At 41.5% G+C, this 13,736-nt stretch overlaps 1 protein-coding gene across 2 annotated transcripts in view; it reads left to right on the top strand.

The window, feature by feature from the left end:
* Nucleotides 1-13,736, top strand: part of ABHD12 (abhydrolase domain containing 12, lysophospholipase) — a 45,877-nt gene that overhangs the window by 19,026 nt on the left and 13,115 nt on the right. For both annotated transcript variants that reach the window (XM_072857170.1, XM_072857169.1), the window contains exons 2-5: nucleotides 2,303-2,427; nucleotides 6,505-6,610; nucleotides 9,048-9,167; nucleotides 12,016-12,046. In XM_072857170.1, coding sequence (XP_072713271.1) covers nucleotides 2,303-2,427; nucleotides 6,505-6,610; nucleotides 9,048-9,167; nucleotides 12,016-12,046 — 382 coding nt within the window. The remainder of the gene's footprint in view (nucleotides 1-2,302; nucleotides 2,428-6,504; nucleotides 6,611-9,047; nucleotides 9,168-12,015; nucleotides 12,047-13,736) is intronic.

Genomic DNA, 13,736 nt, shown 5'->3' with positions numbered 1-13,736 from the left:
ACGAGACAAAGTTTTAATGTAAAGGCACACTTTTCTCATTGGAGAGAGCTAAATTATATCCTGATTGCTCAGTAACTAAATGTCAGCTGCCCTTCAGTGATCTCTCCTCCCCTTCTCTTCCACAAACCTGTTCCAGCAATGGAAATAGGTGGTAGGTGCTAGTGTGGGGGTGGTTGTGGAAAGCTGGTTTTAATTTGAGAGTAGAGAGCTGTGATCAGTTGTGATTAGCCAAAGCAAAATGTTGTGTGTTTTTTTCCAAAGTTGTGGGTTTTGCGTGTGTATTTAGCTGACCTTACAGCATTTCACAGTGGATCGCTCTGCAGACCCTGGCTCTAGAGTAGACCTGCTGGGCCCCTCTCAAAGACCATAGCTGTAGGCAGACTTTGTGTTGCTTGTTACTGCTTGTGCACTTGGGACCTCTGCCACCTCCTCCTCTATTTGCTGCTCTCCATGGGGCAGAGGTGGGTCAGTCTAAGGCTTTGGTAGTCACTAATGTTCTTCTAAAGCCCCTGTTTTGTACTGTTTCCTCTGCTAGTCCTTTGCTGTTTCTGCTTTCCTTAATACTTTAGGAAACTGGGCTTGAGGTATGGAAATGTCACTGGAAGACTTGCTGGCTTGCTTCACCTCTTCATTGTCAGGTTTGCCATGGCAAGTGTTAAAATCTGTTGAACCTTTCACCATGGGCTTGTTGCAGCCAGAGCTGGCTGGCAGTGTCTTAGTAATATATTTTTTCCCCTCTTGGAAAGTGACAGTTCCTTTAGCTTATCAAGAAAATTGCATTGATTTTGATGGTAGATGGTTCTGAAGTCCAGAATATGGTTCCTGGGTTAGAGGAAACAGACAGGTACTTGTAGGCAGGCAGTAGTGTGGTGGAGGCAGGTTTTGGGCAAATACGAGGATAGTGTATTCCCTGTGAGTACCCTAGCAATCATGCCAAAAACTTAACTGGGTTGGGGTGTCTCCTTTTTCACTGTGGTGAAAAACTGTTCCTGACAGCCTTGGCTTTAGTCTAGGGCTACAAAAGCTGTTGAGATCTTGAAGAGTCTGGTGCATGATTAAACTATTTCCATCCCAAGTTCTGTCTGTACACTCATATTTCTTGTAGAAATGCTTAAAAAAGAGGTCTTCAGGCTCTCTATTTGATAGTTTCAACTAGTGACAGTGTTCAAACCCTCTTAGCACTAGTGTGGAGCAAGTTCAGTGTGTCAGCTCCTAAAATTGCCAAGTGGGAGATTAATAATTTCATGCTTCTTGGAAAAATTGATCTCTGCTTTCAGCTGCTGGCAGTTTCCGATACCAAGAACTGGTTGCTCACTGGTGTGCAATGTTGTTCCTGCTCGAGACTTTCTGCTGGAAAGCAAAGTTGTGTTGCCTGAAGGGTTTACATACATTTTAGTTCTTGATTGCAATGATAGTTGAGGGCCTCACTGTTTCTGCCCATAAAATGTTAATCAACCAGATCATTAGAAGTACACCTTTATGTATACGTACATGCATATACATATGAGTGTGTATGTGGTAATTATTCTGAGGCAATAACGTGTATTTTGGGAAAAATTGCTTGACTAGCTGCTGTGTGATCCTTCACGGTTTTTTGGCTTTTTTTGTGTGTGTGTTGCTGGTTTGGGATTTTTTTGTAGCTTATTCTTCCCAATCAGAATACTTAGCAGAAAACAGAAATAAAGTGTTGGGGCAATTGTTCCAAACTCAGTCTGGACTCATAGAGAATGATGCTGCAGATAAGAAATTTCATAATGTTTTATAACTTAGAAAGATTTGCTTTCCAGGGCATTGAGAGGTATGAAACCTTTTAGCTAGACAAGGCAGAATGTCTGCTCCAGTCTATACATGAGATCTTGTGTAATTTTTTCAAGTCTCATTACTCACAGTTCCTCAAAATATGTGAAAATGTAACTGAACAAAATCTTGCTGATAGTGATTTAAATGGGAATTGCAGTCAGGCTACTTTTTGTAGACAAACATGTGATATGCATTTCTAGAGATCCTGAAATCTGTTAAATCAGCAGAAGAAAGCTCTTGTTAGAGTGTTTTAAAATGTAATCAGTGGGGAGTTTCTATTCCCTTTTTCTAAGCTGGATATCATCAGCTGACAGTTTGGTTACTTCTGCTTTTCTCAAACAACTGAGGCTACATAAACGGTTTAAAGTTAATTTTATTTAAAGAGTAAATAATCAGGTTTCCAAATACACCAAGCACACAGATAGTTGTGAAAATTGCTTCATAAAATTCCTGCTGTATTCAGGTCTGTCTTTTCTTTTCTTTTTTTTTTTCTTTTATACAGGCGATACGGATTATGGTTTCGATTGCGGAAGTTAATAATCTGGTTGCTGGGAGTGTACATAGCCATTCCATTTCTAGTAAAACTTTGCCCTGCTATTCAGGCAAAGCTGGTCTTCCTAAACTTTGGTAAGTGACTCAGTCTGTTGGGATGGGTGAGGGGTGAAGGGGAGGAGTGTCTTTATCTTTCATTTGTCTTCCTTCACTTTCACCCTGTGTGTGTACAGCTTGTGAAGGATATGAACTTTCACAGGTTGTAAGTTCTCTAAACTATGGTTTGGAAGGCATTCTTTGTGGCCCTAGTGGTCTTTGTAGTATATCTTTATATAAATACAGTGACCAAACTGAAGCCAACTTTCAGCCAAAAGGGTCTCCTTCAGTAAAACTGTGCAATATGTCGAATGTGTTTTTCTGAAGGGTTCCATGAAGTTGCATGAATAGACAGCCAGCAAGTGAAATTAAATCCAGTGAATTGTTTTCCAGGCAGTGACTCTACCTGAAAGCATTTTAGGAGAATATTCTGGTAGGGACAGAAGCAGCCTGTGCATGCAGTCAGATTTAATGTTTTCCTTGTGTCTGTTTAGCCTTTGCATTTGATCCAACTGGTGGTACAGTGGGTCTGGCAAGCTGGCTCAGCTCCTGGGTTGCCCAGGGAGGCCTGAGCATCCATAGGATGGAAAATGATGCAGCATCACTGTATGAGAGAGATGTCTTTGCGATCTAAATTTGTCTTTAAACTTCACTTGTGTTTTGTAATGAAGTTTTGAAAAGTACCTTCCTTTGATTGTAGAAGCTAGAAGGACCAACTACGAATGTAGTGTTTTTATATAACTGCTGTCATTTTGATTGAATGCTCTGTATACACCTTGGATCATGGTCACTGTGAAGCGTGCACAGGTGTGGGCCAGCTCTTGTGCCTTGATTGTCAGAACTGACAGCTGGATAATGTGAATAATGCAGGTTACTTCCATTTTCATCACCTTGCTTTTTCAGTGATAATTTTAATTTGCCCTTGCAGAGCTTTGTTAGGTCTCCCTAAAGTTCCTACCTCTATTCATTCCCAAGTGACCAGAATAATTGTCCTGAAACACTTTCTTGCACTAGTACTTGCACTGATATCACTGCAGCATTGTTCCTACTGCTTTATATAATGGCAGTCAGATTTTACTTGTGACAGTACTCCCATGAAAAACTATTTGCCTTAATACAAAGTGCATTCTAACACACTTATTGTGTTATTGTGTATGTTGGCATGTTTGAGTAATTCGTCTCCACTGGAGAGTGACATTTCTCCTTCAGAGGAGTGGTAGAGGGTTTGCCCTGTCATATTGTTTTTTAACCTTCTAAGTATAAATCACTACTCTTCAGCCATCTTTTTCTCCTCGTTTTGTGTAGTTTGGAATTTGCTTCCAAAACAGTAGCAGAGCTTCAGGAGAAAGTGCTTCCATTTGTTTCTCAAGATAGCTAAAGATGAATCGATAGCCGTGCTTCCACTGTTAGCAACTGAACCAATGTCTGGATTTGTTCTTGTGGACAGACTTTTATTACAGGTTGAGAGACATGGGCATATGGGTGGAGATCTCAAACTGTCTCCACTGGAAGTCTTCAGAAACCTGAGATTTCTAGAAACATAAATACAGACTAGATCAGATTTAGTGTATCAGTATGATTAACAAATCATGTGATTTTTGTCATGTGATATGTTGCGAGTGATACCAAATAGCTCTGAAACATGTCACAAAAAAACCGTTGCTGTGCTAAATCTCCGTGTGATGTATGCCTATATGATGATGACGACGACAACCTGTTTGTGTGTGTAGAATAGATGGACCATCCCAGTGATAAATGCCATACATAAAAATTGCCTGTACTTCTACGTTTTTCTCTTGCTTTGAGGTAGATGCTTACCTGGCCCCCACCACTAACATTGGTATGTTCCTGTTTGTATCTTCGTAATACAAAATCTGGCAAGAAAGTCGTAACAGATTTGGCAAATGGGAAAATCAAGGCACAGAGAAGTTGAATAATTTTCCCAGAACACTGCTGGAAGTGACTTGTGAGCCTGTCCAGACCTCGACCGTAGAACTTGCCATCCTCTTGGAGGGTCCACTGCCCTTATGAGAGTGTCATTGAGTTCTGCGGTGACAGCACAGTGACCCAGTGGGTCTCTGGTGGCATGCATGCTTTGTCTGGGACTCTTGCATAAAAGCAAACAGACTTGCACAGGTGTAGATTTGCAGTCTAAGGGGCCAGATTTGTCAGGTTAACATTGGTGGTTGTCTGCCTTGGTTTTCATGTTTGTGGAATATTTAGTGAGGTTTTTTTTTTTTTCTTTTGAGGGGTAAATGAAGTGAGACTTGACTGTCACAGTTATCAGCGCTGCTTTGTGTGTCACTAGCACAAAAACTTTGGTATGTTAATTGTTATGGCACTAAATTCCAAGGAGACAGACTTCCTGGTTCTGCTGGAGTAGAGCTCAAGTTTAAGGGAAAAGCCTGAATCACTGGGAGAAGAGTGTCCTTAATACTGCTCAATGCTGTCAGCAGATCTCTATAGTGTCTCTCTTGGTATTGGGTGCGTCAGAGGCTGTCTAGAGAGGCCAGACAGCATTGGTGATGGAAAAGGAAGCATTTAGACTAAGCACATCCCCTCATTTAGCACATTGCACAGTGTCTATAAGATGTAGCTTGTGAATGAAGCGATGGAAAACAAAATGTTCAGCAATGTTTGATGTTTGACTTTCCTCATGTTGCTTATGTTTAAATCATTGAATATAACAGGCAATGAATGACTGTGTGTTGTGTAAGTTGGGGAACATAAAACATTTGGAAGAGTGAATTGAGGTGTAATGATTTTGTTTTCATGGATCTCTTCCTGAAGAGATGAAGTTTCCAGCCTAACATGATCTCTTAAATGCTGCAGCATCTGGGAGATATGGCAATTATTTGATAGTCTTTGAAGAGTGGGTGACAAACTGCATATCCTCCTCAAAGGCTCAGGAGAACAGTGTTTAACACAATTTATCTTACTCTTACAGGACAAGAGCAATGTGGTGTCTGCTACTATAACGAGTATCTCCTTTAGATTGTTGTATTATAGAGGCTGAAACCACATCATCCTGAAACATGTTATAGCTCTGGGATGTACCCTTTATCCTAGATGCACCCTTTATCCTTTACTGATGGGAGTTTGTAGGTGTAACAGAAGTTACTGATGGGACAATGCAAACAGTAAAAGGTTTGCCAAATCAGCTAACCCAGCTGATGTGGTTTAACCCCAGCCAGCAACTAAGCACCACACAGCTGCTCACTCACCCTCCCCCCCGAGGTGGGATGGGGGAGAGAATCTGAAGAGCAAAAGTGAGAAAACTCATGGGTTGAGATAAGAACAGTTTAATAATTGAAATAAAATATAATAATAATAAAAATTTTAATGAAAAAGAAAACAATGAGAGAGAGAGGAACAAAACCCAGGGGAAAAAAAAAGTGATGCAGCTGCTCACCACCCACTGACTGATGCCCAGCCTGTCCCCAAGCAGTGATTGCTGCCCCCTAGCCAACTCCCCCCAGTTTATACACTGAACATGACCATTCATATGGTATGGAATAGCCCTTTGGCCAGTTTGGGTCAGCTGTCCTGGCTGTGCCCCCTCCCAGCTTCTTGCGTACCTGGCAGAGCATGGGAAGCTGAAAAGTCCTTGACTTAGTATAAACACTGCTTAGCAACAACTAAAACATCAGTGTGCTATCACATTATTCTCATGCTAAATCCAAAACACAGCACTATAGCAGCTATTTGGAAGAAAATTAACTCTAGCCCAGCCAAAACCAGGATGCCACCCCACTGATGCAGCAGGAGTGACTATCTTGTGTCTGGGAGATGTACAAAGCAGACTGGGCAGAGATGGTTAAATGTGTGTCACAAGAAGTTTGTCTGTCTCCCCCACCTCTTAATTTTAGCCTGCTCCCTGTTTTTTTGATGGTGGTTTGTGTCTTCTTACCTTGCTCTCTTTGATGTTATATTTTAGTCACAGCTGTAGCCAGTTCATCCTTTTACACAAGAATAAGGTCTTCCCAGCACAGTGGACCAGTTTGTACAACTTTCCAGTGCCTTGGTAAAGCAGTTTTGTAAGAATTTAAAGGTAAAAATTAAAAGGTTTCATATACTGGTTTTTTTTCTTTTTCTTTTTTCTTTTTGGTATTTCAGTGAGGGTCCCATATTTCATTGACTTGAAAAGACCCCAGGATCAAGGTTTAAACCACACCTGTAATTATTACCTGCAGCCAGAGGAGGATGTAACCATTGGAGTCTGGTAAGGAAGCCTGTTCTGTGCAGTATGTGCCATGCATCTTCATCCTTCTTTTTGTTCTTGGTGTTGCCTATCCAGTATTTTTGCTGTGCATGTGACAACCATTGCCTGCTCTGATTTGTGGATGTTTGTGTTTTCCTCTGCCAAGTGACTGAGTTCACGTGGAAAAGTACGCAAATCTCTGGAGCTCATCTGAACTCAGATCAGTAATGCATGAAACACAATTGGACAACCTGTGCATTCAGAGAAACTTCATAATTTGGAATCGTAAAGGTTACAGGTCTGCATTGCTACAAAGATCATGCCTCCATATCGGATGAGACCCAAGGAGTAGGAAGTTTTGTCATTCAACTGCTGTTCATATTTTGTTTTGCAAAATAAATGTGGGGGAAGATAGGAAAACAGGATCAAAGTGTTCAGAGTAGGAGGAAGAATATTCTGTGCATAAAACATATGTAAGGTTTGGCGAGTGGGTGAGAACGGAACATGCAGTTTACTGTCTTAACAAAACAAGTGACAGTGTCAGAGCTCATTTGTCATTCCTTCCTCACGAAGAAGATTTTCTGGTCCCAGGCAAGGGCAATTCATTTTAGCTCCTTGTTACCCAGGATCAGCTCAGATGACTGGTTCTCTGTCTGAAAAGTTCAGCTTTCAGTACTTCTCGTATTATTACACCAGCTCAAACCAGCTTCTGCATCTGTTTGTGATGATCGCTTTCTATTGTATCTCAACACCAGATGTTTCAAAGCCACAGAAAAGTTCCTGCTAGCTTTGAAGAAAAAGAAGTGCCTGCAGTTTGAATATATATGCAAGAGCAGCAAACACCTGAAAAAAAGGCTAGACACCATGTCAGGTGTGGAGGGAAGGGGGCTGTTCCTTAATACAGCCAGTGATGTTAGATCTGTAAGTTATAGAATTTGGAGTTTTCAGTTATGTGTGTAACTTGTGTGTGTCTGCTAATGCAGTAGAGATTTTTATCTTCACTTGAGGGCATATTACCTTTTGAATGTGACAGTGATATACTGCTACATAAAGATGGTTCCTTCCCTTTAAGTGAATTTTGGTGAAAGACACGTTTAGAAGCTGGAAGTTCAGTCTTTCCAGGGTAGGCTGATAAATCATGGTTTGTATCTTCACTTGGACAATTAAAATTCTCTTTGCTAAGGTGTTGAATAAGTTTAGATTGCAGTCTTGAGATTTTTATTTTGTTTCCCTTACAAGTGTACTGTGTATCTTTACTAAAACAGAACTTCTAGCTTGTGGTGGCAATTCAGAGTCCATGTCATTTGTCTTGATACTTGTGAGATAGGTTTTCATGGAAGTCTGGAGCCTTGCTTTAATGCCAGTGTTTTGTGTTTGGTGTACTTCTGAAACAAAGTCCTCAGCCTGCTTTGTTCATAAGCTTGCAAAAGTCTTGAGGCAGAACAGTTGGAGAACTTGAGTCCTGCAGTTATTGGGGCTTTTTTCCTCCTTAAGAACTCAGTGTCTGCTGGCTGCATGCATGCAAGTAGACTTTTTAAATTTTTTTTTTTTCCCCCCTGTGTTGGTTTGTCTTCTGAACTTTACATATGGGAGGAAGGTGTGGTAGATGGAGTTTGTCTTTCTGCCAAGGAGAAAGGCATGTGAGTACTTAAATTACTTTTGACAGCTGTAAGCTAGCTCCGTTCTCAACAATTTGAGATGGTTGTGGGCATGTACTTGCTGTCAGTGTTTGTCTGCTAGAGTAATTATCCTATTTAAATGCTTACTTTCTCTTCAGTCTGTTGTTCCGCTCTTCCCGTTCCATCAGTGTTGAATTCTTTCTAACAGGCTGCCCAGCTGTATTATCTACAGAAGAACAGCTGTGAGTTAAAAATTCCTGGCTCTTCTAGGTTGTAGCTTTTCCAGCTAAAATGTTACACTTTCAAGAACCTTGTGTCTGAAAATAAATACATGATCTTCTCATCAGACCCTGAGCCGCTCTTTTTCCTCCAATGGACTATGGAGTCAGATATGCCTCTTACTCACCGAATGTTCTTTCCAAAACCAGCTGACTTTGATTATTCTGAATATCTGCTGATCTAGCTATGAATCTTGTTTATGGTGTAGAAGTATGTTAATTGAAGTAACGTACTGAGGAATGTTACTATAAAAGCTGAGGAATTGAGATTCTTTCTCCAGAACAGCAGGAAGTTCAGTAATTGTGCTTTGGGTTTGCCTGTGAAGTTTGATGCCTTGCACAGCCCTCAGTTTTGAAGGCAATGGTGATGGAGGTGAAAATGTAGAAATAACCCTAGCCATTGCCTTTTAAAATTGACCATTTGTCAGCTAATCATGACAGTTTTATGAAGAGTGTGTGTGAGGTGTGTAATCCTGAGTTGAGTTGATCAGAAAAACTCAAAATTCGAGTGGCAGACACTGAGTAGCAACAGGACAAAGTAATTTTTCCTTCTGTGTACAGGCACACGGTCCCTGCAGCCTTATGGAAGAATGCCCGAGGGAAAGACCAGTTGTGGTTTGAAGATGCTTTGGGTTCCAGCCATCCTGTAATCCTTTACTTGCACGGCAATGCAGGAACAAGGTGAGGGACAAAACAATGATGGCTTTGTTTCATGCTGTGTTTTCGTAGCTTGCCACAGCTTCAACACATTGATAAGAAAGATGGGGACAAACTTTTTAGTAGGGCTGGTAGCGATAGGACAAGGGGTAATGGTTTTAAACTAAAAAAGGGTAGATTTAGACTAGATATAAGAAAGAAGTTTTTTTACGATGAGGGTGGTGGAACTCTGTAACAGGTTGCCCAGAGAGGTGGTAGATGCCCCATCCCTGGAAACATTCAAGGTCAGGTTGGACGGGGCTCTGAGCAACCTGATCTAGTTGAAGATGTCTCTGTTCACTGCAGGGGGATTGGACTAGATGACCTTTCAATGTCCCTTCCAACCCAAACTATTCTATGATTAAAACCAAAATAAAATCTAAAAGCAGTTTGGTGCTTCTCCTTTCTTTTAAAAGAAAAGCGTGTTTTAAGAAATTATGCCTCTCCATTTATTGAATGTGGGAATAGGTTTATTGCAGTTATCAGAGATAACTGATATTGTAGTTTACCTTGTACCCTCTGCTAGAAGACAGGAGGCTGTGATACTTACTAGAAGAGGTAGGGAGAAGCACACTTTTTCAGTATAGTAGTCTCTGAATCAAGACATGAGATAGTATTAGTGCTTCTGTATATGTGATTTACATGCATTAAATAAACTTTCCAGTTCCTTTTGTGAACTTATTTTAGTAGTTAACACATTCTGAGGAAGGAAAATCAGAAGGAAAGAGGAAGGTAATTTGCTGGTCTTGTTTCATGATTGCATATGTACAGGACATTTGTCTGGAAAAGGAGCATTTCTAAAATTTGCAATTTTATGTTGACCATGTGTATCAGCTAAAGAAGTAGGTTGGTTCTCTATGCTTTGTTGCTGGATGCTAAAAACCAGTAGCGCAGTGTGAAACTTCCTGGATGTTTCTCAGAATCATGTTCTTACTGCTAGATCTTTGCATGATACAGTGCTTTAGTTCATTTATTAGAGTATGGTCTTTTTCCTTACTAATATGCATCTTACAAAGAGTATCAGCCCCTTTCTGAGTTTTGAGTGCTGGTGCATGTTCTTTTGAAGCTGATGTCTGCTTGTAGATACTCTGCAAGAGCAGAAACATTGCAAAAATACAAGTTCCATGATGTAAAGCAAAGAAACTGTTTTAACTGTGCTGGTAGTGAAGGTTTGCTAGCCTTTACATCATAGGAATGTTGCCCTTTTTCACCTAAATTCTTGTCTTAGCAGTGGTGTTTTTTGGTACAAGGGCATGGTGTGGAAGTTGCATTCTGTGAGCTAGGAAACGCATGAGCAGATGGGTTTTTGGAAACTGACCTTGTCTTCTTGTGCTGGTGTATTACAAGGTTTAATCAAATTGTTGCATTATTTTTCAAATACTGCTTCACTTGTTTTCTTGCCTTTATTGGGCATGGCAAATGATACTAATGGAAGCTATTCTGCAATTTAATGGTGGTAATTTGGGACCAGTATCTGTTATGTGCATATTGATTAGATTTACTTCCTGGCTCCCCTAAGTGCTACTGAGATAAAGTACTGAGCTATGGCTTGATTACATATTTCACATTTCACTTTACTCTGTGTATTGGAGAAGCTGGAGGTGTATTGGCTTTGCCATTTCAGCTTTAGTATATATTGCTGTACGTTTCTATACTGCATATTCAGTCTCTTGTCAAAGGGCTGCTTTATTGATGCAGGCTGCATTAACCATAAGTAGAAGGCACTGCCTTGGCTTTCTGGTTTGCCTGAGGTGTCTGGAGCCGAGGCAAAAATGTTATGTTTACCTGATCCCCTTCGAAAAAATTCATCTGTTGCACTTTGGGGAATGTATGAAAAGGCACCAATGTGTGCACGTCAAGGGTGACTTTTCAATCAAGTGTATCTTCTTGTTCAGACTTGTAGGATTCAAAATGACTTACAAGCAACCCCTTGTGTTTCACCCTGAGTGTTTTTGGCTGCTTTAGGTATTTTGTAGTGCAGTTGGAGCTGACAGCTTTTGGCTGGCAAGTGCATGTGTTCTTAGAGGGAGGTCTGGAAAGTGGCATTTTGTTTTAGAGGCTGCACTGACCAAACCAGTCAGTGTGAATGTTTTTAGAGTTTTCATATGAGTGCGGGAGTAAGTCTACTCTTACATCAATAGTAGACTAACGTTTGAGTGTGGATTAGCCATGTCATGTTGTGGATATATTTTAAAGCATGTAATGGCACATTCACTCTCCTTTCCATTTTATTGTCTAGATTTCAATTTATGAAAAAAAAAAACGTTAAAGCAGATTCTTCCCCTGGACTTATTTACAGTGTTCAACTCTGGTTTTCTCTGCTCAGTCTTTTGCACATGTCCTTTCCGTTCCTGTGCTTGGAGCCAGGTGAGAAAATCCAAGGGCCAGCTGCTTGGGTTAACGTGATGAGTTCTGAGAGCATCACACCTTGGAGAGCAGGGGTTACTGGCTGGGGCAGCACTGGTGGCAGGAGCACAGGGTCTGCAAAGCCAACAGTGACAGGCTGTTTTGGATGTATTACAGGCTTTGGAAAAGACAGATAGGAGGGTGGGTTGAAAAGTTCATCTTTACCTGCTGTGAGAAGAGATTTACAGGGAGAAGTTGACTTCAAAACTATGTCCTGCATAGCTCAGCAAAGCCTTGCTGTCTCGTTGAAGCCTGTGACAAAGCAGTTATGGTGTTTCTTATGTTTGGCATGTTTGTGTTAAACTGGAAGACTGAGGCAATTGGGAAGGTCTGTTTCTGGAAGCTTAAATGTTCACATGTGGTTTTTTTTGTTTGTTTGGTGTCTTTTTTTTTTCCTCCTCTTCTGTACATGAATCGCTTTCGCCAGAGGAGGGGATCACCGTGTGGAGCTTTACAAGGTAAGTGGCTGCACGTGTTGTCCAAGCAGTTGCATTAACACATCCGATGTGCACAGACTTAAGACTGCTCATTACAGCCCACTGCCAACAGGCAGATAGCTTAAGGCTCTTAGTTTCCTCTAGATATGAAGCGTGTATGGGAAGAGGGGTCTGTAAGCTGTGAGCATACTTCTCCATGTTAAAAGATACTTGAAAGGTCTTTTACTTGCTGTTGTTAATGGTCAGCTCCAACTGAGCTAACCAGGTTCTTTGCCAGGCTGTAAGGGAGTAACCACTCCCTTACATATAGTGTGACACCTCTACCTTGCCTGCCCTGTAGCCCTCCATCCCAGCGCTCCAATTGTGGGACTCGTTCCACCAAGTCTCTCTAATACCAATGGTACCATTCTGGGAACGGGCAAATGCTTCCAGTTCATCCTGTTTGTTTCTTATACTGCATGTGTTGGTATAGGAGCTTATCTGAAATGCTTGTGAGCCCTCCGTGCTCCCAGGAGTAGCGTAAATGTTCCCACTAGCGTTGCCATGATCAGGCAATACTATGCCAACCCTTGGCTTACTGCAATCCTGTTGCTATCCTCTTCCCCCATTGATTCTAGTTTAAAGCTCTCTCGATCAGTCCTGCCAGCTTATGCCCAAAGATGCGTTTTCCCCATTGGGACAGGTGGATCCCGTCAGGCCCCAGCATACCTTGTGCCTCAAAGGCTCTTTCATGGTTTAAAAGTCCAAAGTTTTGGCAGAGGCACTAGCCCTGGAGCCAGGTATTGCTATCCTGAGCTTGTCTGTTTCTTCCAAAGTCTCCCCCCATTACTGGGAGTACTGAGGAAAATACTAACTGTGCTCCTAAATTTTTTAGCATTCTGAAACCTCTTTTGATCGACCTCAGACTTTTTGTTGCGACATCATTAGTGAAAGAGCAGGAATGGATAGTAGTCTGAAGGTTGTACTAAGCTCTTCACTCTTGTGGTGACACCCCTAATTTGGGCTCCCATGGAGGCAGCAAAATTCCCTGAAAAAGAGGGTCCAGTCTGCAAATGGGTGCCTCTGTTCCACACAGGAGGGAATCACCAATGACCATAACTCGCCATTGTTTCTTCTCGGCACTGGTCTTAATGCAGGTTTTGTTGCAAGGATGCCATATGTGGTGCCATACATCAACTGCTGGGAAAGTATATGTGGATTGAGGCCAGCTCAGATTCCTTGCACTCTTCAGATTTTGAAGGTGAAGTTTGGTCTTTTAAATGGCAAAATGTTGGGCTGAGCCAGTATAAACCTCCCTGTTGGTCCATTAGTTGGCCAGGGTGACAAAGCTAGTGCTTGCCTATTCACAGGACAATTTGTTGCAATAAAACATTTTCAAGGTTGCCAGTGTGAGGATTACTTTATCACTTGGCAGGCAGGTTCAGCCTGGGTTTCCCCCTTTCCCATGGCACAGTGCATTTGTATGAGTGGTGCCATCTCTAGTGCTGAAGATTTTGTACAAAACCCAATGAATTTCCCAGGCGTAGCACTGTGGTGTGTTACGTGAGAACAGGCAACTTGAGCTGCTTTGAGTCTCTTGCCTAATGATTTTTGCAGTCATTTATTTTATTAAACTCTCTCTTGGCTGAAACTTGTACACACAATTTCTTGGTCTCCTATCACATATTTCTAAAAGAGCCATAATTATTTTTGCTGGCTCGTTTCAGAGGGG

Source organism: Ciconia boyciana, chromosome 3 (genome assembly GCF_034638445.1).
Source record: "Ciconia boyciana chromosome 3, ASM3463844v1, whole genome shotgun sequence".
Taxonomy (NCBI): Eukaryota; Metazoa; Chordata; class Aves; order Ciconiiformes; family Ciconiidae; genus Ciconia; species Ciconia boyciana.
This window is presented reverse-complemented; position numbering and strand designations above follow the sequence as displayed.